The sequence below is a fragment of the Streptopelia decaocto genome (genome assembly GCF_964273445.1).
Source record: "Streptopelia decaocto genome assembly, chromosome: Z".
Taxonomy (NCBI): domain Eukaryota; kingdom Metazoa; phylum Chordata; class Aves; order Columbiformes; family Columbidae; genus Streptopelia; species Streptopelia decaocto.
Window position 1 is genome coordinate 23,072,892 of NC_138657.1, and position 25,865 is coordinate 23,098,756.

Here is a 25,865-nt window from a genome sequence, read left to right on the forward strand (position 1 = left end):
TAGATGATGCCACAATTCCTCTTACAGTCCATGGTCATGTAGGTCCTTCCAAAACAAAGGAGGAAGGTAGTCACTGTATATCAGTTTTGTTCCAGATGACAAGCAGCTGCAGACCACACTTGGGCACTGAGTTTGGAAGGATGTCTCTGTTCTCAGGTTTAGATACAATCTGTGACAATTCAAGGCTTGTTTCACTTACAGAAGCTTAAACACAAATCTTTCCAATAACCAGAATTATTTTATAATATAAAATGAAATTAAAAATTAGCTTTTGATCTTGTCAACAATTTAAAAAGGCAAGTGTGCAGATATCCACATAAAAATTGATGCTGATTAATAGCTGAGTAAATAGGTAAAGCCTGCAGTGCTTTATTTTGGGACAACATACTCCTTGATAAGATTTTCTGTGGCAAGCACTTGTGGTATAATGCTTTAGAAAATAAAAATGTCTGTTTCAGTTTCAGCCATGCTCTTTTTTGCATATCCAAGAACAGGAAAAAATTCACAACACTCAAGTTGGTGAATATAATTGTCCAAGAAGATGTTCAGTACTTTGCAAAATCTTTCCATTCATTAGAAGGAAACAAAGCTTGTGTTGGGTTTTACTATGCCTACACAGTCATGTGGTAGGCACTGTCACTGTTAGGTGGGCTGTAGCTGAAACATAGCTAACATGTACATTTCACAAATTTCCACTCATGTTCTAGGAGAGTTGCTGTCTCTATAGTGTGTTTAAGAGCACAACAAGGCTGCTAGTTACAGGATTACAATTTTTACTGTTCCTCAGCCCAGAAATCAAGATAATTCCTCCATACTCCTCTCAGGAGGATATACAACAAAGAAAGGATACATCACTTATTTACAAAGAACACTACATGCTATTTCCAGCTAAAGCAATTAACACCTAAAGTGATTATGAGTAGTAATCTAGAAAACCTTCAGTTGTGCTTTGCAAATATAAAGAACTATCTTAGTATTCAGTTGCAACCAACGAGTCCACACACATACATAATAGCTACATCCTAATACAGGTACAAACAATATGATGTGTCAGTTCAAGGGTCAGTGCTTGGAAGAGAATGTGGCTTTCTTCTTTTCAGACACATTACCAGTAAGGGAAAAATATTAAATTACTCATTCCTGTTGATCCCATGTAGCATTTAGTTCGGACAGGTGAAAACAGGGAAGGTGGTCTGGGTTAGGCACAGAATCACTGTCCCACCCGCTTGAGAAACAGAGTTTCTAAGCTGCATTGAAGGGCTGTATATGATTAAACTCTGCTAAGGTTAGAGCATTTTCTCCCACCACCAAGTGTATCAGCCAGTAGGGTTCACTACCTGACGAGGAAAGAAAAAGGACCAAGAAACTGCACCTAACCAAAAGAACTGAAAGACAACTCAGCACAGCCTGGTAAAAGAAACTAGACAGAAAAGGACAGGATGGGTTCTGCAGAGGAGCAACAGCGCTCTAGCCAGCATGCCACCGAATGAAAGATGCTGGGGTGAGAACACTCTAGGTGCTAGAATGGAGGGAGCTTCACGTGTTCATGTTACAGGGAGGGTAGTTCTCGGTTTTACGATGCTTTCTGCAGACTAGGCCTGTGAATCCTGGATGCATCCCTGCAGTAACATCTGCCAAAAACTTACTTCTCTAGCTTTCTTATGAATGTGGGACGCTGCTTCTGATACTATTAGATAATAGCAGTATAACCACCTGGCACAGGGAAGGGAGATTTGCTTGCAAGGATGCGAGTCTCTTGCAGAAAAGTTCACAAAAAAACTGGGGCAGAAAGAACTGAGAACGAGGCAACTGGACCCTACATATAATCACAAATAGATGCCACCACTCAAGTCCTAATACAGATTGTTTTGGTTGGGTTGTTTTCTTGAACACAAACAAATATAACATGCATTCTTCTGTTTTAGAGGCAGCTGCTGCAGCTTCAGTTTCAAGATCAGAGCTGGTATACTCTTGTTCTAGTCATCCCTGGGAGACTAAAATATGAAAGAGAAGATTTACCTACTGTAAGTTATAATTTGCAAGAGGCATTAAGTATCACATACAATATAAGGCAGTTGTGATATTGACATAAAAAATCTCTGATATAGTGCAAATTACTCCCTTATTGAATGTACTCCAGTTTGAGAAGCAGTTTATTCGAAGTTGGCTCTTAATTGATTTGAAGTCTATGCTACTGTCTTGAAATGTGAATTTGAGGAAAGTGGACTTTTGTGCCATTGTGCCCCCCATAACTTAAATTTTTCATGTTTGGATGGCCAGATATTAGCAAAACTGTTCCTAAGAATTTGTGCAATAGGCTAAAATCAGAGGATTTTGCTTCTTTACATTGTATTTATAAAATGTATGAAATATATTTAATTTACATCGATATACCATTCTTAGAGAAATCCAATGGTATTTCTCACAGTCCTACCTTTAATAATAATGTCTTAATTCCACTCTGAAATCATGCTGATCCATGTGGCTTAAGAGATCTCAGATTTATTAAATGAGGTAGTTTTTATGACTAGTGATTTTGAATTAATGCTCCAGTCCCTAATTAACACACCGTAACAGAGCTAAAAGAGAGCTATATTTTCAATAACATTATGACAACGAACAAAAGCAAAAATCCATCAATATTTATAATCTCTATTTATAGGATGACTGTATTTGAGGGCTTGAAAAACCAATTTACCTTTTTATTTTCAAACTACACGTATGAAATACAAAAGCTTCTTAAAAGAAAGGAAGCATTTCACCATGGACAGTTTTGATTAAAAGTTCAGTGGCAACTCTTAGGAACAACAGCACAATAAAAATTCAGTAAGTGTGTGAATAGAATATAAACCATGCTTGTAGGGGTTCACGATCTCTGAAGTGATAAATGCTATTGTTTCAAAGACCAGGGCTCCTACAAATTTTAGATAGTGTATTTGTACTATTTGCATAAAGAAATAGGGACTAGGCAATCTGAAATAGAAGAGAATATAAGATATGTGACTGTGCAAGTAGAATAAATGCAATCTAGGGTTAATGGAAGACCTTAAAAAGTAAGGAAACAGAAAAGAAAGGAAAAAATAAAGAAAATAAAGAGGTACCATGGATAAAACAAAGAACATATCAATACTGGTGCTAGTGAAAATCATGAAAAAGAAACATATAAATTGAGTAACTGAAATTCAATATTAGAAGCATTCACCTTTAAAAAGCTATAAAAAACACAGACAGGCAACATTTTAGAAGTGATGATTATGCTAAATATTCAGGAATTGACCAGCAATTTTTACAGTCCACAGTCCAGCTGTTAATGTCTCCATTGTGGGACATAGGTCATTATAACTTGGTTCTACAAGACTTTTCTAGCTCTCTGGCATGAAGTTTCTGGCTGCCCTTGTGTCATTTTGGCTGGAGTCCTTGTTTGTGCTGTAATGCCAAAAGTGAAAGAAATTCATACAAGTTTAAACGAGTAATTGTTCTTTATGCCTTCCCACCCAGGACATGGCAGATAAGCCTTTCATAGAGAACATCTAGACTCTGTTCTTCGGTATGTGTTAGTCCTAAAAATGGGCTAATGCCAGTGCTCATCCAGGTTTTTAAATTCTATAGAGTAACTATGATACAGAAAAGGTCTTTTAGCAGTGTGCTTAGTTCATATCCACCTATTTTTTTTTGTATTTTGAGTTTCCAGAGTGTGCATGTCTGGTATGCTCATCATGAAGAGGTGTGCAAGGTAAGAATCTGGTCTCTCTTGAGGTCAAATTTGTAAAGGTTATTCCTAACTGAAGCAAGACCAAATTCTTGGTAAAAAAAAAAAAAATAGTTCTTCAAAATAACTTTTTCAGAATAATTGTGGTAATGCTCACAGGTGGAGTGAAAAAATTTATATTTGCAGTAGCATTTTCAAGATTAATACTCTGTGAGTAGTGTCAGTATTTTCAGTAACACCAACATTGACATCTGTTCTGTGTTTTATCCATGGTTTGTTCTTTTTTCAATTTGATACTATTATTTTCGTACTTGTCTTCCTTCTATTCTGTTGAGTTACTTTACAAATGTAAACAATTCACAATTATGTAAAATAATAACGCTGTACAAATGAGAAAATTCCATGGCCTGCACTGTAATAATGAAGTGTGAAACACAGTTCTGTGACTGTTATTAAAAAGCTGCTCCATTGCTGGAAATAAAGTCCACAACAAACTGCATTTTTTATTTGCAAAAAAGGAGTGATCAGCAAATCTTATTTTTAATAGTAAGTCAAAAATATATTTAAAAAATGGAATAAAGAACATTTTGCAAATCTACCACCTGGGTTTCAAGAAAGTCATAAGTCAGCAGCCCCAGCTGTACAAAAGTCAATTAAGCCTTTTGTCCTCATCTGCTAATTGAAACTGCATGACATGATAATTCTCTTGAGGAATTATGACTCTAAGGTACAAAATTTATCTACAGTGATAATAATTTTCCCTCATGATTCGATAAGACAGGTTGCACAGATTGCTGAGGCCAAAAAATTCTTCCACATTATCTCTGCAGACGGCATATTCAATTCCACAGCAAAAGCAAGAAAGTTGAGGGATGTTCAAATTCAGGATTTCACACAATGAAGGGAAGCTGCACAAAAGTGCCAGAACATCAAACATTTTAGAGTTATCATGCATAAGATCAAAAAATAGAAAAGTGTTTTAGAATCATTCTGTGACAATTCTTGTGAAGCCAAGACAGCTGTATGACACATCACATCCTATTTCCTGGTCAGCTGTGAGGGCCTGTCATGTTTGCAATTGTGAGAATTCCAGATCTATTCAGTATTGACTTATATCATTAAGGATAGCATATTTTTTCCAAACAAAAGGCATGAAATTCCTGAGAACCATTGTCTTAATTCCCACCAAAAGCAACACAGCTATTATTCTACCAAATTATTAAGTATCATCAATGTTTTGAAGATTTCTCTGAGTTGCACAGACAGCTCAAACACAGAACTGCATACTTCTCAGGGGACAATAAGTGTCTGTCCTTTACATATCAGAAAAGATATTTTGTCAGAGTAATACGTTGAATGTGACTGCTGCTTAGCATCACAGTTTACTTCATGGCATATTTCATCTTCAAATTATGACTTGAAATTAATTTTTCTTTAGCACTATGACAGAAGTTTTGAATAAGTTCTGTCCTCAGAGGGTGAGATGACCACAGAGAAGCAGTAAGAGGCAATAGGAACTGAATTGAAGATCAATACAGTTAGTGCTGAGGAACTGATGTCCATATATCTTTTGTGGGGTTCTCCTTCAGACTAGCTTGTCTGATCTCTGTAGTTACTGTTTTGTTACTAAATGCTTTATGTTACACACAGAAGGTTCTCCCCCCCCCCCGCTTTTTTTAATATAGGTGGAATTTTAAGGATTGCAGGAATCTAGGAAAACCTTAACTGTGCGAAACTGAAAATTTTGCAAACAGCAATCTCCATTTATTACAATAATAATCATAGTTTATGAATAGTGGACATATAAAAAGTAATTAATTTCAACAGTGCTTTATCTTTAGCTTTGCATTTTGTGTCTGAAGACACAAAATAGCATAATGATACCAACTTTCAAGACAGTGAAAGAAATGTAAGCAAAAAGGACATCATAGGAACCACGTAGGCAAGCCAGGAGTCTGAAATACCAATTTAAAAACATAGACCTAAACAATCAAATTATTACTGAAGTTATGTTTTGGAAATTCCCTTCTCACAAAACACACATGGTAGTTTACTGATGCCTTAAATAATTCCTGTTGACTACAGGAGGTAGGTTGTTGCAGTGTGGTGGGTTGAGTTTGGCTGGCTGACAGACACCAACCCAGCTGCTCTCTTGTCCCACCACCTTAGAAGGACAGGGTAGAAAATAAGCTGGAAAAGCTTGTGGGTTAAGGTAAACACATGACAATCATTCAGCAATTGCTGTCACGGGCAAAACTGCTTCACTTGGGGAAAATTAATTTAATTTACTGCCAATTAAAAACAAAGTAGAATGGTGAGAAACAAAGACAAAACTGAAACCACCTGACTCCCACATCCCTCTTCTTCCGAGGCTCAAATTCAGTCCTTCATTCCTGACTCCGCTACCTCCTCTTTTCCACCAGACCTGGGTCACAACAACCCCAGGCAGCGCTACATGCTCGGGGAAGAGTGGCTGGAAAGCTGCCTGGTGGAAAAGGACCTGGGTATGTTGATTGACAGCCGGCTGAACATGAGCCAGCAGTGTGCCCAGGTGGCCAAAAAGGCCAACAGCATCCTGGCTTGTATCAGGAATAGTGTGGCCAGCAGGACTAGAAAATTGATTGTGCCACCATACTCGGCACTGGTGAGGCCCCACCTCGAATCCTGTCTTCAGTTTTCAGGTGCTGTCTTCAGAATCCTGTCTTCACATTGGGGTGCTGGAGAGAGTGCAGAGGAGGCGACAAAACTGGTGAGGGGCCTGGAGCACAAGTCTTGTGAGGAGCGGCTGAGGGAACTGTGGCTGTTTAGCCTGGAGAAAAGGAGGCTGAGGGGAGACCTTATTGCTGTCTATAACTACCTGAAAGGAGGTTGTAGCATGGAGGGTGTTGGTCTCTTCTCACAAGTAGCAAGTGATAGAACGAGAGGAAATGGCCTCAAGTTGTGCCACGGGAGGTTTAGACTGGATAGTAGTAAAAAATTATTCACTGAAAGGGTTGTCAATCATTGGAACAGGCTGCCCAGGGAAGTGGTGGAGTCACCATTCCTGGAGGTGTTTAAAAGGCGTTTAGACGCGGTTCTTAGGAACATGGTTTAGTGCAAGAATTAGGTTATGGTTAGACTTGATGATCTTGATTCTTTTCCAACTGAAATTATTCTATGATTCTAAGCAGTGTAGGGGGATGGAGAATTGGGGTGTTCAGGTCAGTCTGTAAAAAGCTCCTCTCTGCAACTCCTTTCTCGTCCTCCTCTTCCCCTGATCTAGGTCTCTCCCACAGGATACAATCCTCATCAACTGCTCCAGTGAGGGCAGACCTCTCTACGGGTTTCAGGAAAAGCTGTCCTCTTCTCCCTTGTCTTCAGAATGGACTGCTCCAGTGTGAGTCCACCAGGGGCTGCATTTGCTGCCAGAAAACCTGCTCCACTCTGGGCTCCTCTCCACTTGCAGGACTCTGCTCCTGCTTGGGCTCTCCATGAGCTGCAGCTTCCTTCAGGCACATCCATCTGCTCCAGCATGGTGTCCTCCATAGGCCACAGTGTGGACATCTGCTCTGCAATGGTTCTCCATGGGCTGCAGGGGGACAACCTGCATCACCATGGTCTTCTCCACAGGCTGCAGGGGAATCTCTGCTCTGGTACCTGGAGCACCTCCTTCCCTTCCTTCTTCACTGACCTTGGTGTCTGCAGGTTTTTTCTCATTCATTTTCTTTTCTCTCCCCTCACAGCTGCTGTGCAGCATTTTTTCGCCTGGAGCTGGCTGGACCTGGCTGTGTCCCACACAGAGCTGCCCCCGACCTCTTCTCACCAGGTTCCCCTCTAGCACTCCCCACTATCCAAGTCTTGATACTCACACCCAATATATATAGCCGTGACAGTCTAAGGATATAAGCACTAGACATTTTAGAACCTTTAAAAAATCCCTTTTTCTCCAACAGAGCAAAATGACTACTAAATTTTTAATAGTGCACACTAAATATAATATGGTATTAACACTGTATCACAGTGCTAGCTGAACTACAAAAGTGAATTACAGCCTTTCAGGCTTTTCACTGATAATTTCTAGTCATTTTATTATCCCTGCTAAACCAAAAAACTCATATCAAAATAAACAAAGTGTAGTACATATATGTCACTTGTGGTACAATTTCCAGTCCTTTTTTTTTTAATAGTTGGCTTGAAATATTTCATTTATAATACAATATGAACCTAACTAAACTTCTCTCTTAGAAGACTACTAAATACTCAGCTTTAATCTCACTCAGCCAGATATATATTACACCTTTAATTTGCTGAATTGCAAGGAGAGATGATACCTCCTATAAGGCTACTCTTGCTGTAACTAATCAACATGCTGCATATCCTTCAGTCCCAAATGAGCATAAACTAATAGAGTTCCTTAGAGAACAAGCCTTTTCACAGATTCTTCACGAAAGTTACTCAAAGAGTGAGTATTTGTAAAAATTGTATACTTGCTTTTACTAAGTATGAGGTCTCTCCAGAACACATTTCACTAAAAGCAGAGTAAACCTCTGTTGCCTCAACATATCAAACAAACCACCAGTGCAACTTTTGAGATGAGATACAACTGCTAATGTGTTATGTGTTGATTTAAGAAAAAATAATAATGAGAGACATTGTATATCAAAACATTTAGGGGTTTTGGCATTAAATACGAGTCAAAAATCACTAAACATATCAACGAGTGACACTCATTAAAATAAATCACACAAAATGACACTTGTATGATAACACATTGTGACAGAACTACTGCTTTCATAAATAAAGAATGAAAATTAAACTTTCATAGTAAAATATTTCACAAGGCTAGATTGCAAAGTTTGACATGGTCAATTCATCATTGCAAAAATCAGACAAAGCTCAGTCTGCTGTAGTCAAGAAGCTCATTATTTTGTTGAAATTGCACTATATCTAGGACTCCAACATTCCTTTTATTAAAAATAATCACCAAGAAGTTGATTGGTAATTGTCAACCTCCTACACTACAATTTGGTCTCCCATTTAAATGAAGGATGAAAAGCAAAAAGTAGTCATTGTCAATAAAACTACACTGGACTCAGTGTGTACAGAAAGCAGACGGATAGATTCAAGGAGTAGTTTACAATTTGTTCAGTAATTCAGAGTGGTACAAATGCTCTAAAAACATTAAAAAACCCATTTTTCAACAGACTTTCTACAATCAAAGTTAAAACTACATGAAGGGTCGGTTTTAATTAATGTTCTGAATTAAAAACAGGATGGAAAGCAGCTTCCCAGGTTTTTGAGCCCCGTCGTTTGTTTTGAGAAGCAACCAGCATAACAAGATCACCCTCACAAACTGTTAGAGCTGTAGCATAACATACTTCATTCCCACTGGAAGACTGTTAGAGCTTCATTAAATAAATGGGTAGAAATCTCCTTGTCCTTTAAAGCCTAAATTTGCTTATAGTCTATTTATACTGTCATAGTTTTATAGCAGTATTGCTAAGTTAAAAAAGAAGGCTCAAAATTTAAATAAATAATTTCAAAATTACTAGGATACAGATTTTGATCTTGCTGAGAGGAAATTAGTTCACATTATCAGTTTATTCTTCAGGGTTTCAACCTGTGTCAATTTCAGGCAAGAATGTTTGAATATATTTGGAGGTTAAAAAAAAAAAAAAGCAAACGCTTTCCGTAGTCTTTTAGTGACAACCCCTCTGGAATACTATATCCAATCCCACTAAAATAAACATAGGATCATGGAAGAACAGAAGCATGGGGAAAAAACAGAAGCATGAGGAAAAAAAAAAAAAAAGAAAGAAGTATGGAAAGATTTATTTTTCCTAATCTAGACAGTGTGTCCTGCATTGAATCCAGTCTATATTCCGCTGCTTACAAAGTGCTCAACAGTTCAAGATTCTGTATTGAGAGATGGCTCAATCTCTGATTTTCAATTAAAAAAAAAAAAAAAAGGAGAGACAAAGAAACCCAGTTTGCAATGTAAAATGTCCTTTCATAAGGATGAGATATACTAAAAGTTTACCAAGTCTCATACATAATCCCATTGACAGCTCACTAACCATTTCGGCATGCTCAACTTGACAAGAATCTTGATCTCAATTTTCCTTTTTTAAAGTAACCTGTTAACGAGGGATAAATATCTAATATATCTCCCTTATCTCTGTGCTGCTTACCTGTTCTTGTAATCTCTATGCTTTCATTTTGTTCCACTTACTTTGAAAATCATTATGAAACAGGAGTAAGTCACATATATTTGGCAATACTTGAACAAATTCTGTAATTTACTAGGAACTGTATAGGAAAGCACAAAGCTCTGACTTATACAAAAGTTGGTCAGCAAGTACTCCTCTGACAACTGCTTGCATACTAGTCACAACTACTCAACTGTATAAACTAAGAAGGAAAGTCTTGAAAAGTAATAGCTGCAAATATCACCCAGTGAAGCATCATTTGCAGTGTTTATTGCTCCTTTAAAGTAACACACCAGGGATTCTTTCAAACTTCCTATATTATTTGGTGCTGTCACCCAAACTGGCTGAAAGGTAGCCTCCAAAAACCTAAACACAATAAATGAAAAAAAAAAAAAAAAAAGTGGCCTACTACTGTTATTAATTTGGAAACAATTATTTAAGTAAAACAAGCAACCATTTACAGATAGTCATATATGTTCTAATAAAAAACAAACCAAAACGAACTAGTATATTCAAGAGATTTTTATTACTGCTGAAGACCAAGAATCCAAAAATATGTAACATCTATTGAAAAAATTCTATATTCATGTTAAAATGTATAAAAAAAGCTGAGCTCTTATATAGCTTTTTGTGCATTTTCTAGGAAACAGCAAATCTGTGAAAGTGATAACTAGTGACCAAAGCCCTTCTACCTTTTACAAATGGAGAATCTCATTTCTCTGAGATGAAGAAAAACATCCACAAATCCCAAAGTCAGAAATCTGAAGTAAATTGGTATAAATGAGTTTACAATAATAGGCTATGTCATAATGAAAGGATTTAAAACAGAATGGAAGGTTAGGGCACCTCAGATCACTAACTAGATCAAAGGAGAAAAAAAAATAAAAATCTTGAAATTAAATAGCAGAAGCATGGATATTAGACAACAGCTAACATGATCACTCTGGAGAAAAAATTCTATACTCTCACTGCAAAAAAACAATGTTATTGACATTAAAAAATGATCCTAGATCGTTTAGACATTCAATCTCTGTATATGTATAGGTGTGTGTGCATGTACAGGTAAGCAATTCAACTATGCATGTGTGAGTTTACATCTGGGACACTGAACACTCAGAGTAAAACTAGAGGACAGCAGATCTTCTCTGTGACACACTGAGTAAACTTCTAACTGCTACAAGCCTAAGTTTCCCATTAGCTTAACAAGGCACATCTAGCAGAGCTGCAAATTTTCAATTCCTATTTAAAAGCTATCCAATTTCTACTTGCTATAATGAGATAATTTCTACCATGACTAGTTAAAGAAGTGGATGGGATTACTGCAAACAGAAAATTCCTAAGGGCAAAAGAGACTTGCATGATAGTTATCTAAAAGGCAGCTTTCACAGCAACCACCATATTTTTCATATAGATGGGGTGTCTTAAAGCTATGATGCTGAGATGGAAAATGTACATTATGGGTAGCTCTGACTAGAATAAATCTACAGTGCAAGTTGTGTTATAGCGAGTTGTGCTATAGCAGCAAAATTAATCAGCCAGCAAACAGATTCCAGTTATAAGAAAAAAAAGCCCCCCACAAAGATAGAAATACTTTTCCATGGTGGTCTAAAAGCAAAAGGCTCAAACCAGAAGACATCTGCAATATAAGTCAAACCTTATTACTCAAAAGAGATTTGGAGTTCCTCCAAAATCACATAAGTGCTGCCAAGCTGCAAGATTCCAGTTCCCCTGTCATTAAAGAACTGATATTTACTATTGCAGAAGAAAACCAACAAGCTATAGACCAGATGGTTAGCTGAGTATCATAAAGAATCAGAAAATATGAATCATTCTTCTATTTGTCCCACTCCCTTCAGCCATCATTTCTGCGGCTAACATGTTGCCTTAGCCTTAAAAGATAAGGTAGACAGCTACAACTCTATTAAAGGGATCACAAACGTGAGACACCATGCAAAAGACTAAAAGTTCATGTGTATTAACTCTCCCCCAGGATAAGAAGATGTTTAAAACAAATATGATAATTGCAATGGCTTTTTTACAGCCCAGTTGAGTCACACTTGCAGAAGAACACATCTCCTACTATTGCTCTGATGTCCAAAAGCAGAGGATTATTTTTCAAATCCAGTTTAGGATATTTTCCACAGCCTCTACTGCCCAGTTTCACAAAGTTAAATTTTAGGCAATATGAAGCTGACATATACATTACTCATTTTATGAACTTTAGAGTACTTTATGTGTGATTTTTGTTATGGCACCTTCAGACACCCCCCCCTCTCTGCTAAAAAACCAAACAGTAACACTGTCTGTCCACCAAGGTAACTTTCTGTCATACAGTGTCATTCCGTAACACATAGGCTACTGGAGAAATTGAAAGATGATGGAGGCTGCAGTGCCATCATTACGATGTTGACATGGTTTTATGACTTATACTTGTCAGAACTGAACAGCATAGTCTCTCAGCTTGCCAAGTGCCCTGCTGTGATAAGGTGCAAGGAATAAGTAAGCTTCTTAAGTTCAGAGCTGACAAGACAGATGTAATTCTTGCTGGTAATGGAAACAAAGCACAGCCATTCCTGAAGACCACACAGTTAACCATACTGAATCTGCCTAGCAAATGATCTTGCACCACTATGTACTTAGCAGAAAATGTGCCACTCCTCCAGAGACAAAATGTTGTTCCCTGTTGTTTGGAGTAAGTTAACACATTCACCTACAGTTCAAGCTGTGGCTATCTAAGAGGCCATTCCCTCTTCTGATATCAACAGGATGCAAACCAAAACAGCACGATGAAATAAATGGCTGTTAAAAGAGCACCCTGTAAAGAAAGGGAGGACAAATCACTCGTCTCTAAAAGAACATGCCATTTTTCCAGCAGTAAAACTTATCTAAAAAACAGATACCTCATCCTTTCTCTTGGAAACTGTATATACAAAAAGTTCACAGCCAGCCACTTCGGCTCATGGAAAAAGGTAATCCCTGGCAGCAGCTCAACAATCATTCTTTGCTTTTTAAAATGAACATTAACTTGAGTTACTTCAAGTCCCCAGAATTTGCTGCTCAACTCAACTTACTACTTTCTTCAGCAGCTCCGTACGAATATTATTTCACATAGCAGTCAGCTTCCTAAAGGCAAACTAGTATCTGCTCATGTAGACAGGTTCTCAAGCTTCTAGCCTGAACCAGACCTTTTTCACTTGAGGGAACAGCTCTGACAATAAAGTTCCAAGAATCACCATAGCAATGCCTTGTGGCACAAAACTTTAAATGAGAAAATGACAGAAAAAAAGTGGCCTGAAGCACTAAAAATCCAAACTTAACTTCTGAAAGCTAAACATGCTCACCGAACCGAGTTTCCAACTACTTCCAATTATATCCAAATAATTAATTTAGCAATTTTTCATCATTCTATTGTTAAAACACACTAAGTCAATAAATCAGCACGCAGCTAAAGTAACAAGCAGGAGGAGCTGGAAGTGACTGTGCAGCTGGAAAGCTATGATCTAATCACTGCACTGAAAGCTGGTGGGACATATTTCATGACTGAAGCCCTGCAATCGATGGTTATAAACTGCTCAGTAGGGACAGGCAAGGAAGGAGGGGTGGGGGGGTTGCCCTCTATATAAAAAAAATAGATTAACTGTACAGAGCTGTTTTTGAAGTACAGCAGTGCACAGGTTGAGAGCTTATGGGTAAAAATAAGGGACCAAGACAACAAAGGAAACCTCATGGCTGATGCTCACTAGCAGCCACCTGACCAAGTGCACCTGTTGAACTGTTCTTACTTCAAGAGCAGGCAGCGTCACACTCACAGCCCCTGGTCCAGCTGGGGGGCTCCAGTCACCCTGACATCTGCTGGAAAAGCAGGCAGTCCAGGAGACTCCTGGAGAGCATTGAAGGTAATTTTTTAATCCAGGTCATAGCCCAAGCAGACGAGAAGCATTACTGGACCTGTTGCTTACCAACACAGATCTACTAATTAAAGGGGTCAACACTGGTGGCAGCATGGGCTGCAGGGATCATGCCCTGGTGGAATTCACAGTCTTGAGGGATACAGGCCAGTAATGTCAAGACCTTGAATTTTAGGAGCGTGAACTTCCAGTTGTTTAGGCAATTAGAGAATGGGACCCCTAGGAAACTGTAATAAATGTAGTGATGCTCCAGTTTAAAATAGCTAACTCTGGACACAGAAATGATACAAGATTATGGAAGAAACCATTTTTCTTTAAAATTTAGTTTTAAAATACCTTGGTTTGGTGTATATTCAGTCGCTATAGAAACAACAAAAGAAACAATAAAAGCAAAACCAATAAAACTGACTCTACCTTGTGCATGTGGTGATCAGAGACAAGCTTTCCTGAATTACACCACCTGCGAATTGTTTTCAGTTTCAGTGTCAGGCTTTTTCCTCCCAGTTTTCTAAATCATTACTTAAATTATGCATACATGGGACATATTTAATCCTTGCAAGTTACTACATTTACATCAGCAGACATGTTTCTGAACCTTTCCTGGTTGTTTTAATTCCCATAATTTTTTTTAATTCTCATGAATGAATATATATATATATATATGTATATATATATATATATATACACACATATATATATATATGTAATTTTCTAAATCAAATGCCTTTCTGCAGAAAATTTAAATATGCAATGGAAACAAAAAAATAAGGTTTTAAAACTCCACAATCTAAATATTAATTCCTAAATAAATCCAGTGTCCACCAGCACCTATTATTAATATTCCTGGGGACAGAAAGTAACTCTTAACAACTTAACAGAATACCGTATTTTCAATATCTTACAGAGATATTAGGCAATATTTTTTCTCAGCAACATAGTAACACCAGTATTCACAAAGAGAAAGGTAAATTAAGACATAAAGTGACTATCAAATATTACAGTGTGCACAAAGTTCAGATGAATAACCATAGAAGAAGATCACAATAGGGATTACTGGTCCAATTAGAAGATCTTTCAAATGAATACCAGTAAAAAATTAAGCTTCAATATGAAATACAATCATGAGACCTTTTGTTCTTCTGGATAAAAAGTATTATTGTCCCTAAATACTGAAATAATATTTGAAAGTGGTCTCTGATCTTTAAAGCATGTAAGCACTTCTGAAAGCTTTATCAGGAGATTTAAATAAATACAAGCCAAAATAAAAGTAAATAAATTCAGCAGTTTGTTTTTTTTTTTAATTAGAATGTTATAATTCTTTTTTTTAACTGATGCAAAGTAAATCCATTTAGATAACTCACGATCCTCATGTTATTCAGTTGCTACTTTACTGCCTTCAAATTTAGAGCTCAGAGAGTTATTCAGTGCTTGACAATGTAGAATATTATCTATGAAATGAAATTACTCTTCACTCTCAATCTTATTATTAAATTCAAAACTCAGTATTTAATTTAGCTCTTCAATGACATTCACCTCTGAACAGCTACATGTTTAAATTTAGAGTTGGCTTTCTCATGCACTTGTTGCATTACTGTCCATTTGTCTGTGGACACAAAAATCCCAAACACATGATCTCACCTATATACAAATATATATTGTATAAACACAGATGAACTTCAAAAAATAGACCCGACTCTATTAGACCTACACATCTTATTATGGACTATTAATCATGCACAACTTTTAAAATGTCAAAGGATTTTTATAGGAAAAATCCATTTTCTTACACATAAAGTCCTCTCTGTTTGCAAGTAAAAAGAAATTTGGAGGACTGCTCAACATTTGAAACACTCAGCTTTCAGTCTTAATAATAATATGTCCATGTCTTCAAACATTATTTATAGTCATAAATATCTAATATTTTCCATATTTTTCAGAAGACTGTATAATATGGTACCACTGCAAGATACAAATTTGACAGTTTGCAATAGGATCTGCTCATTGTAGCAAATTATTCTGACAGTAAGCACTATACAGCCAGCAGTGTACATTCTTCTAACATACTTAATAAAAATCTTAGGAACACTGTGACTAAAGCATGTACACTAAATTGTATATTGCACGATTACAATGAGTGACTGCATTTTGAACAATTATATATTGCCGTAATCAACTATTGCATCATTTTTGGTTTAACTTTTTTTTTTTTAAATGAAAAAATGTGATATTTAAGCCATTTCATGGACAGTTCTAAAAAAATTTTGAAACACTTTAAAATCCGTCTCAGGATTTCTTGCTCCCATTGCCTGTGAATGTGAACAATGAGTCACTTAATGCATGACTTTATGTACAGTACAATGATTCTACTCAACTGTCATTCCAGTAATATTTTTGAAAACACTGAAAAATAATCAATACCTCTTTGTATTTGCATAATGACCTGGTATAGATCACTGCAAGTGTTTCTTTTTTCTTTCACAAACACGGCTGCACTAAATAGTTCTACTACCTCACTGCAGTTTAACAAATGAATTTAATTACAAACTAGAAAACAGATGGTAAGCAGTGTCCTCAAATGTCTTTAATCCTTTTTTAAGTTTCATATATCATTAAAATAGAATGACAGGCAAGAGAATATTTGCTCATTCTTTTAAAAGCTCATACACATTTTTGCTTTGATCCCATTCTTCAGTGGCATACCACAGAGAAACCTCTGTATTTTCAGAATTGATGTACCTTTCAAAACTATAATCTTTGGCTTTCAAGCTCACTATTATTTGCCTTCAGGTGCAAATTTTTGAAGTGTATATGATCTAAAAAGAACTTTATGGTTTCAGCCATATACTGAAAGGCTTGTAGATCAGTCATCAGTCAGTGTAAATTTCTTTTCAAAATAATGTTCCCTCACTCACAGTACACTTGTGCTTATACTCAGTTCACTTGTCAAATACAAATTTGAGGTCATCAAAAGCTTTAGGGCAACTTCAGCTATTCCAAAACTCATTTTCTACCTCTATTTTGTTGAAGAAATAGGATTTCAAATGTAAAAATAATAGAAAACTCTACAGATAAAGAAACAAAGGCATATTATGTTTTAGTACAGCCTTGCAGTGGCTGCCTGTAAGGACAAAGTCAATACAACATCCAAGCATTTTAAAACACTGAAAATATCAAAAGCAGATAATGTATTTTGTTGCTGATATACATTCCATTCAAAATGAGATTTTAGAGTTGACATCTTAAAAATATAGTTTTAGCATCAGATGCTCATGATTCTATTTAAATGTTTCTTTTTTAAGAAGTAAAAAATTCAAACACTCACAATGTCTGCTGTTCATTATAAGTCACATGTCTGACAAGGGTAAATGATCCTGTTGGTTTGGACTTCTTGGCCATATATTATTAAGTGTTTTTATTTCATTCTAAGTCCTATATTTTATTAAAACAGAATGACAGACAAGTAAGTACTTATTCTTTCTTTTAAAAGCTGAGCTTATGTCTGAGAGGCCAGTCTGATTTTTTCTTGTCCAGAGAATTTTTAACACAGCTATAGTTCATATTTATAATTAGAGCTGAGTAATTAGCACTCTTTTGAAAGCAGAGACTATCTAGTTGCTTGGGGAAAAGCTTTTCCCTTCCCAAAGTAAAACCGAGCTTCATGGTTGACTTTGACACATAAAGGAATCCATAGTCTGTTTATTATGACCAAAGCCTCATACATATAAATAGTCAAGGAAAATAGGTTTTCAAAAGCAGAATTTTACACCCAAGCTTCTCTTGGAGACTTAAGAACAAAGAGAACAAGGCAAAAATAAAATCAATAAAGAAAGCTAGAAACTGAAGCTTTATCTGCTTTGGGTAAACCATTAGATGCTGTTAAACTGTGTTGGGAGGGAAGCTGACAACATACACATTCATGTCATAAACTTTCCTCCAAATCACACACTTTTGCCAAACTGTCACCAGCTGAAATCCTGCATATAAGTTTAGACAGATTTTTCATGATCCTCCTCCATACCATCACTTTTCACCAAGTTTGCCCTTGTTTTGTCTGTTCCTAACATTTTCACTGTGAATAAACAGTATTTAGATTGGCATTTGTGTATTTCCTGTCTTTTCACAGAATCACAGAATGTCAGGCATTGGAAGGGACCTCAAAAGATCATCTAGTCCAATCCCCCTGCCAGAGCAGGAACACCTAGGTGATTTTACAGGAATGTGTCCAGGTGGGTTTTGAATGTGTCCAGAGAAGGAGACTCCACAACCTCCCTGGGCAGCCTGATCCAGCGTCTGTTACCCTCACTGTGAAGAAGTTTCTTCTCATATTTCAGTGGAACCTCCTGTGTTCCAGTTTGAACCCACTGGCCCTTGTCCTATCATTGGCTGTCACCAAGAAGAGCCTGGCTCCATCTTCCTGGCACTCACCGTTTATATATTTGCAAACACTAATGAGGTCACCCCTCAGTCTCCTCTTCTCCAAACTAAAGAGACCCAGCTCCCTCAGCCTTTCCTCATAAGGGAGATGCTCCATTCCCTTGATCATCTTTGTTGCTCTGTGCTGGACTCTCTCCAGCAGTTCCCTGTCCTTCTTGAACTGAGGGGCCCACAACTGGACACAATATTCCAGATGTGGTCTCACCAGGGCAGAATAGAGGGGAAGGAGAACCGCTCTCGACCTACTAACCACCCCCCTTCTAATACACCCCAGGATGCCATTGGCCTTCCTGGCCACAAGGGCACAGTGCTGGCTCATGGTCATCCTGCTGTCCACCAGGATTCCCAGGTCCCTTTCCCCTACACTGCTCTCTAATAGGTCATTCCCCAACTTATACTGGAACCTGAGGTTGTTCCTGCCCAGATGCAAGACTCTACACTTTCCCTTGTTATATTTCATTACATTTTTCCCCGCCCAACTCTCCAGCCTGTCCAGGTCTCACTGGATGGCAGCACAGCCTTCTGGTGTGTCAGCCACTCCTCCCAGCTTGGTGTCATCAGCAAACTTGCTGACAGTGCACTCTATTCACTCATCCAAGTCACTGATGAATATATTGAATAGTACTGGTCCCAGTACTGACTCCTGAGGCACTCCACTAGATACAGGCCTCCAGCCAGACTCCGCCCCATTGACCACGACCCTCTGGCGTCTTTCCTTCAGCCAGTTCACAGTCCACCTCACTACCTGACCATCCAGACCACACTTCCTCAGTTTAGCAGAGAGGATGCTGTGGGAGACTGTGTCAAATGCTTTTCTAAAGTCAAAGTAGACCACATCTACTGCTTTGTCATCATCTGTGCAACTCATTATGTCCTCATAAAAGGCTATGAGGTTTGTTAAGTTTTTCTCACTTGCTCATATGTCTGCTGTTAAAATTGGAGACAACCAGAGACCACCTGAACTGACTGCCAAGCAGCTAGCATACTGTATTTTATGTAAAATATTGTTCTAAAATGTGTAATATGGTAAGGTATATCCCTCCAGCTACTTTATTTTAGAACCTGTGCATAAACATCCAAATTCAACGTATTTGTTTCCTAGCTTGATAATCACAAATTGTCATTCCACATGGCTACTGGAACTCAAAGTGTCTGATCGAGGAATGCAGGCTGAATCTAAAATAGAGGAAGTAAGGCTAACTCTCTGACAAAAGAGACCCAGACAATCTTATTTTCCCATTCATGTAAGTTTCAAAAAAGATAAAAGGTTTAGTTGCAGAGAGGTAAAGTGGAGAAACCTACAATTTATAGCATCTTCGTGGAATGCTCTCTACGCTGATGTACCCTGGAAGCCCTTCTGCTTTCACATGAAAAATCAACTAGAGCCCACCGATATCATGGGTGTACAACTGTAAAATACAAGTGATCATACACCCTGTTTTATTTCAACAGTGAATGTATCACATCCTTTTCTTTCACATTCCCCTGTGAAAGACAAAGCATCAAAATCTTCTATAAGTATTGATTTAGACGGTTTTCATCTACTAGCATTAAGGAATAATTTTCAAGAGAATTAATTTTTAATTAACATTTCACTGTGTCATGTAAATTTTCAGCAGCGATGGAACATGACACATAAGCCATTGATAAAATCTAGGGAAATATGAAAACATTTTGGCATTCTATAAAATCCCACTAGCTTGCAAACATGAAACAGTTGCATAAAACAGTTTTAAAGCTATGAGCTACTGTCAGCATAATACAAATATTGATTTTCACTCTGGAAGAAATGAGTATATACTGAATATTTAATAATGGAAACATTGATAAGAAACACAGTGATTTCAACACATAATGTTTAGTGAATTAAAGCTATTTAAGAGCAATCAGTATAAGTACTAGCTAAGCAATATAAAACAGCCTACCAATATGTTCATGTTTGCACAGATGTTATTTAATTTGTCAAAAATAAAACATGGGCTTTTTTATTTCTTTTAATATTCCTTTGTAGATACATTAAATAAAATGTCAGCTCAGCCTCTACAGACCTCTGAAAACATGAAGAGGGGGAAGGAAGAAAGAAGGACGGGAGGGAGGAAGGTGAAGGATGGGAATATAATGAGAAATGTTTAGAACAACTAGAACTATTTGCTCCTACATTGTAAGATCTAGTTCTGGTTTGACTGCATGTCAGAATGTAATCTAACTGTTCATATCGGTTTTACATTGTTTTCTGCTCATTTAAAAAAATCAATAAAACACACCCCAAATTTTACAAAGGAAAGACTGCCTAGTAGGATAGCCCACATTTATTAGCTATCCCATTCTTTAACATGAACAGCATTATTATGTGGGCCCAAAATTGTATTTTTTGAAAAATTTATTGCTTACAAAGGCTCAATACGAACAATGTACAAAGCCTGCTTTTGCTTATACAAGGTACACTCTCTGGCTTTGAATGATGGAGGCTGATGAACAAAGACACCCCAAACTGCTGCGAAGTAGGAACTGGCTGCTGAACAGTGCTGGCAATCCCTATAATTTCTAAGAGGAAAACTGGCCCAAAAGAACTGCTCACAGATTCCCAGAGTTAACATCAGCATGAATCACTCAGTATGCTTTTACAGAAGTTAACAGCAAGACAGATGGTATCAACTGCCTACTATAAAGTATGTCATAAAGGAGAGGAATGAAAGAATGGAAGTGGAGCCAAGAGGGTGGAAGAAGGGACAGGAATTCCTAGAGAAAAAAACAGAATTAATTTGGATGTAATTCCTGGAGTTCCCCCAAGGCAAAGAATGGATATGAGAGCATAATTGTTATTCTGTAGCACCAACGGTCAGGAAGTTAAGACTAACGTAAGGATCATATTTGATTTGAGCATGATGTGGTGTATATACACAAGGTTATTGACAGCAACCTCTTCAGAGAAGTAGGAACACCATGTTTCAGGAAACAAGAGAAAGTATTTACAGAAAGTATGTAATACACAGGGCTTTAGAGAAAATACAAAGTATCAAGGCAATTCCATTTAATATATATATCTTTTAAGTTTGTGGGGGTTTTTTGTTTGGTTGGTTGGTTTGTTCTGTTTTTAAATACAGAATACCAAAATGTTATTCAGGAGACTTAGTTTAGCTAGGGTATTCAGGACAAAACAGAGCAGTGTAAAATCATCAGATACAGCAACTGATTTGAAACAAGAGCCAACATTTAAAAGCATATAGACTGCTGGTGGGTTTAGAGCAGGTTTTTCTCTGCTCTTTTAACCCAAGGAGCAGCATATTATTGGTCTATTGATATTAAATCATTGTAAAGCCTTTTGAAATGGTCAAAATGTCTACTTCTCTTAAATTAGTGTAGGTCTAGCTGTTTAATTATAAATTCAATGTCAGAAACTAGGTCGTGGAAAAGTAAGGTTTAATGATCCAAACTAGGATTACAGTGTTTCCTTACCTCACAGCAAGGCTGTCTGCCACCCGCAGCAATACTACATTTATGGCTGTTATAAAGTACCCTGCCTCTCATTTTTATTGTATTCAGCTGAGTTCCTTCATCATAACATTCATTGCACTCAAATATACAAACTCTTTTACCTTAAAAACAGCGTTAAGGAAAGCAAGTACTATACTCCTAAACTTTCAGGGATTCACAGGAGATCAAAAGGGTATATACAGCTTAATACAATCTGCAGTGCTTCAACGTCATTTTACATTGAAGAAGGCTTCAAGAATTGAAAAAGCACTGAGGACTATAAGCAATCTTCTATCAACTGAAGGAAAGAATATAAGAAAAAGCTCTCAGTTAGAAATAACTGATTAACATAATTACTTCAAATTACACAGAAATGACCTAGGAATTGTAAATCATGTCACTTGACAAATTTTGGCTTTATACCAATAATTTAAAATTAATTCAAGCCTTTTCCAAAAGGTTCCTTTTACTCTTATACATTTCAAGTCATGGACAGCTCAAAGAACAAATTTCAACACCTGGTAAATCAGATAGTTCTGTTTTCAACCCCCGAATTAACAATTTCCAACCAGAAACATGTCTGTGCCTGTTTAAGATCCTCAAAAAATAAGATTAAGCATATTAATTTCAGTGCTTCTACTGGTTTTAATTTCAGGTTAGGCAGAACATTTTTTATTTTTTATAATTAGTTGCATATACTCTTTAGAAATGTGTTTTACGTTATTTTTTAAAAGGATGTGAAAAATAAAATTTTAAAAATTTTGAACAAAAATTTAGAAAGGATTACTACTTGAAGGACACACTGTCAATTTAAACCACTCAAAGTTACAATTCAACATTTAGAACTACAGCTAAAAATACAAATAATAATGAATGAAATGAAAATGTAATGAGAAGTTTAGTAGTTCAAACGAGCAAGTATAAGGTCAGGCAGACCAAGAACCACTTTGGACATAGTATGGGGCAGATCCAGAAAACTGATGATAGCTTTTCCCTAACATTTTGAATGGACTGCTGAGCAATTTCTATCAGATGACATCACAGTGATCCACATGCTGAAAAATTAAGTAATTCTCACCTAATGCAGCAAGGAAAATACTCTAATATTGCGCTTATGCATGTTGTTTGCTTGTGTATGTCAACCTTCTTGAATGTCACTGTTATTCTACTTGTAACACAGGGTGCAACTGTTAGTAATTATGTAGTTCTATTTATGTTCTCCATCAGCTTTTGAAATTCCTCACAAAACAGCATTTTTTCATCCAAGATAACGTGTGATCCGTTTTGTGTACATTTTTCAATGCCCAGATGGTAGAGATACCACCTGACAAACAGATCATACATCCTTTTACCGTCATAAATGACTCCTTGCAGCAAAAATACATAATGAAAAGACCTCACAAACAGACTGTGTGATATGCCCAGTTTGTTTGCGTTTCAACATTTTCATCACCAATACAGTTCCAAAATGGAAGTTTTCACACTGGTCAGGGTTGTTATCTTCTTTTGGAGGAGGGCAGATTAAAACTTCTTTTAATAATCTACCAAATGCTGTTACCAGTGTTAATGAATTGCTATTACACTTCAAAAAGCCCATCTTGATAAAACCCTGGTTATTCCTTACCTTAAACATAGCCTACTGCTTTGTACCTGGCAATAATCATCACAATTCAGATTTTTAATACATTTCAAATATTAAAACACCTTAATAGCAAAGAATATATGAAGCATATATGAATATACTACTCACCAATTTTAATCTTTGCAAAGGTATTCTGCTAGTGTCTATCGGTGTACGTTCTGTCACATTACCAAATCTGACTTCTGGGATGGCAATTGCACATATTACATGTGCCCACCTGTGAAAAGTGGCAAGTCAAGAATACCACCAAAAAACCCACAGAAATACAAGTGTTTAAGATGTTTTGTTATTTTTTGTGTGGTTTTGTTTTTCAAAGTCAACCATCTCTAGAGACTTCCTCGTTAGCATTTTATAAGCTTCTTTGAAACATATTTTAAAAACCTTAAAACATTACTACTTCGTGTAAATATTATTTTAAACTGAGGTTTTCTTGCAATATTTTTTAAGCATCTTTCGTGTTCCAATTTTTTAAGTGCAAAGGTTTTCTTGTCATGCTAGCCAAGTGCATATGTAAAGACCACACTATTTCATTTGTGTGCAATTTATAACCTACGGCATTTTAACATTACTCAGATTAACATTACTCAGACCTGAGTAACTTTTTTTAGGCAACACACATGATCACAATCAGTCATACATCTACTGAAGCATAAAACAAAGTACAATATCAAGACCATCTGTTCACAGACACAAAGGAATAGAAGTGGCAAACTGATCAGGCTATCACCGCAATGCCAACATGATCTCGATCCCCTTTGGCAGTGAAAGCACCTGTCGAGTGTCTAGAATCAGTTCTACATACAAGACTTCAGTGCAACTTCAGGAAACTTGTCAGGTATGTCAAGATGATGCTATATAGTTCCTGTACTCATCAGAAAGCGCTCCTCTCTCCTCTAAATGCTGGTTCAAGACATAAATCTCAAAATAAGATAAGCGAAATAAAACTCAATAAAGTCTGAAATTAGTATTAGAAGTGTATATTATACAATGTAAAAGAGAAGCTAATGACATTTTTATTAACAAATATTAGCCTTCTGAGATTACTTCTACAATGTTCTCTGGGGTAGACAACTTGAAAATCTGAAGAAAGGGAAACATTTCCACACTTTGACTCGTATTTGCTGTATTCTCAGTCTTTCATTGTACATCATTACCACATTTACTCTTTTTTGTAAGCCCTGAATGCTTGCCTCACTCCACTTTCTGTAGATGTCCAGAAACACACATCACATGAGCATCTCAGCACACTAACATGAATAGTGGCTGGAGCTAAGAGACAGAGTATGATGCAGCAGAACAGAAATAATTTCCCTGCCCTAGAGTGGTGCTATTCCAATGACTCATCTTTGACAAAAGTCTCTGGAAAAGTATAACATCATATATAGGGACTAAACAAACCGCTGTCATGGGACATTATGGTTGTATTGGCCAAAGTGTGAAATAAAAGCTGTATGTAAAGATAACATATCAGTTAGCAAGTTACACAGTTCAACCCAAATGAAAGCATATAAAGCTTGTAGATCTCTTATTATAGTCACAGCGAGACTTTATTCTGTAAGTTAGAATATAAACTATTACATTCTACTTTACAGAAAGAAGTCTCACTTTGAGACCTTTTTCTTTTTAACTTTAAATGACAACCTTCTTTTAATTGCTGCCTCCCTGCAAAACTACATTGTCTTACCATCTAAGCTTTATGGGACAGTAATGCTATAAATAAAATCCCTCCTCAATAAATCTTCACTCAAGTCTTTATACTCTGACAACTCTCAGCCTAACAGTACTGGAAACAATTGCTTTGTTCTGCTGAAAAATAAGGAATCTCTGCTCTCCTTTATGGCAAATTGTTACCCCCACCTCCTGCCCTGTTTGATTCATTAGCTTTTAAATCTAATTAATGTTATGCTCATCCTCCATCTCTAATCATTATGTGAAAGGGAAAGTAGGAGGGAAGGAAATGCACATTTTAGATTTTATATTTTTTGGAGAAAAAAATATATATTTGAAACATACACATCCAAAAACTCTCAGAATTTTGGAATTATAGCTAATGCTGATAGAGAGATGGAAGAATCAACAATGTGTAGCAACTGTAAGGTGTTACGGAATCAGAAAAGCAAGAGTTGAACTACTGTTACAGAACTCTCATTTCATAAATCCATAACAGAAACCAACGGAGGGATATAAAGCAAAACCAAAGATGACAGGTATGCAGAGAGTCACTTTCTGCAAACCACTGCGGATTATTTTTTATTAATAAACCTTAGTAAACATTTCTAGAGCATTTTAATTGCTATATAGAAAAGGTGTACGTATTTTCAAAGATGCAACATACAGTCTTTCAGCAGCAAATATCAAAAGGGCATGATAAATTCTGAGATAATGCATTTTTCATATTCTTTTTCTTTTTTTTTTTGGTAAGAAAAGCAAGTGGCAAATTTAGGGGACTTTAAAACAGAGCTAAAAAGCAACTGAGTACCTTCATGTATTGGTCAAAACCTCCAGTAAAA

At 36.7% G+C, this 25,865-nt stretch overlaps 1 protein-coding gene across 6 annotated transcripts in view; it reads right to left on the bottom strand.

Annotated features, from left to right (window-relative positions):
- The window catches only part of KDM4C (lysine demethylase 4C), a 260,034-nt gene that overhangs the window by 47,490 nt on the left and 186,679 nt on the right, over positions 1-25,865 (bottom strand). For all 6 annotated transcript variants that reach the window (XM_082075475.1, XM_082075473.1, XM_082075474.1 and 3 more), the window contains exon 17: positions 23,464-23,572. In XM_082075475.1, coding sequence (XP_081931601.1) covers positions 23,464-23,572 — 109 coding nt within the window. The remainder of the gene's footprint in view (positions 1-23,463; positions 23,573-25,865) is intronic.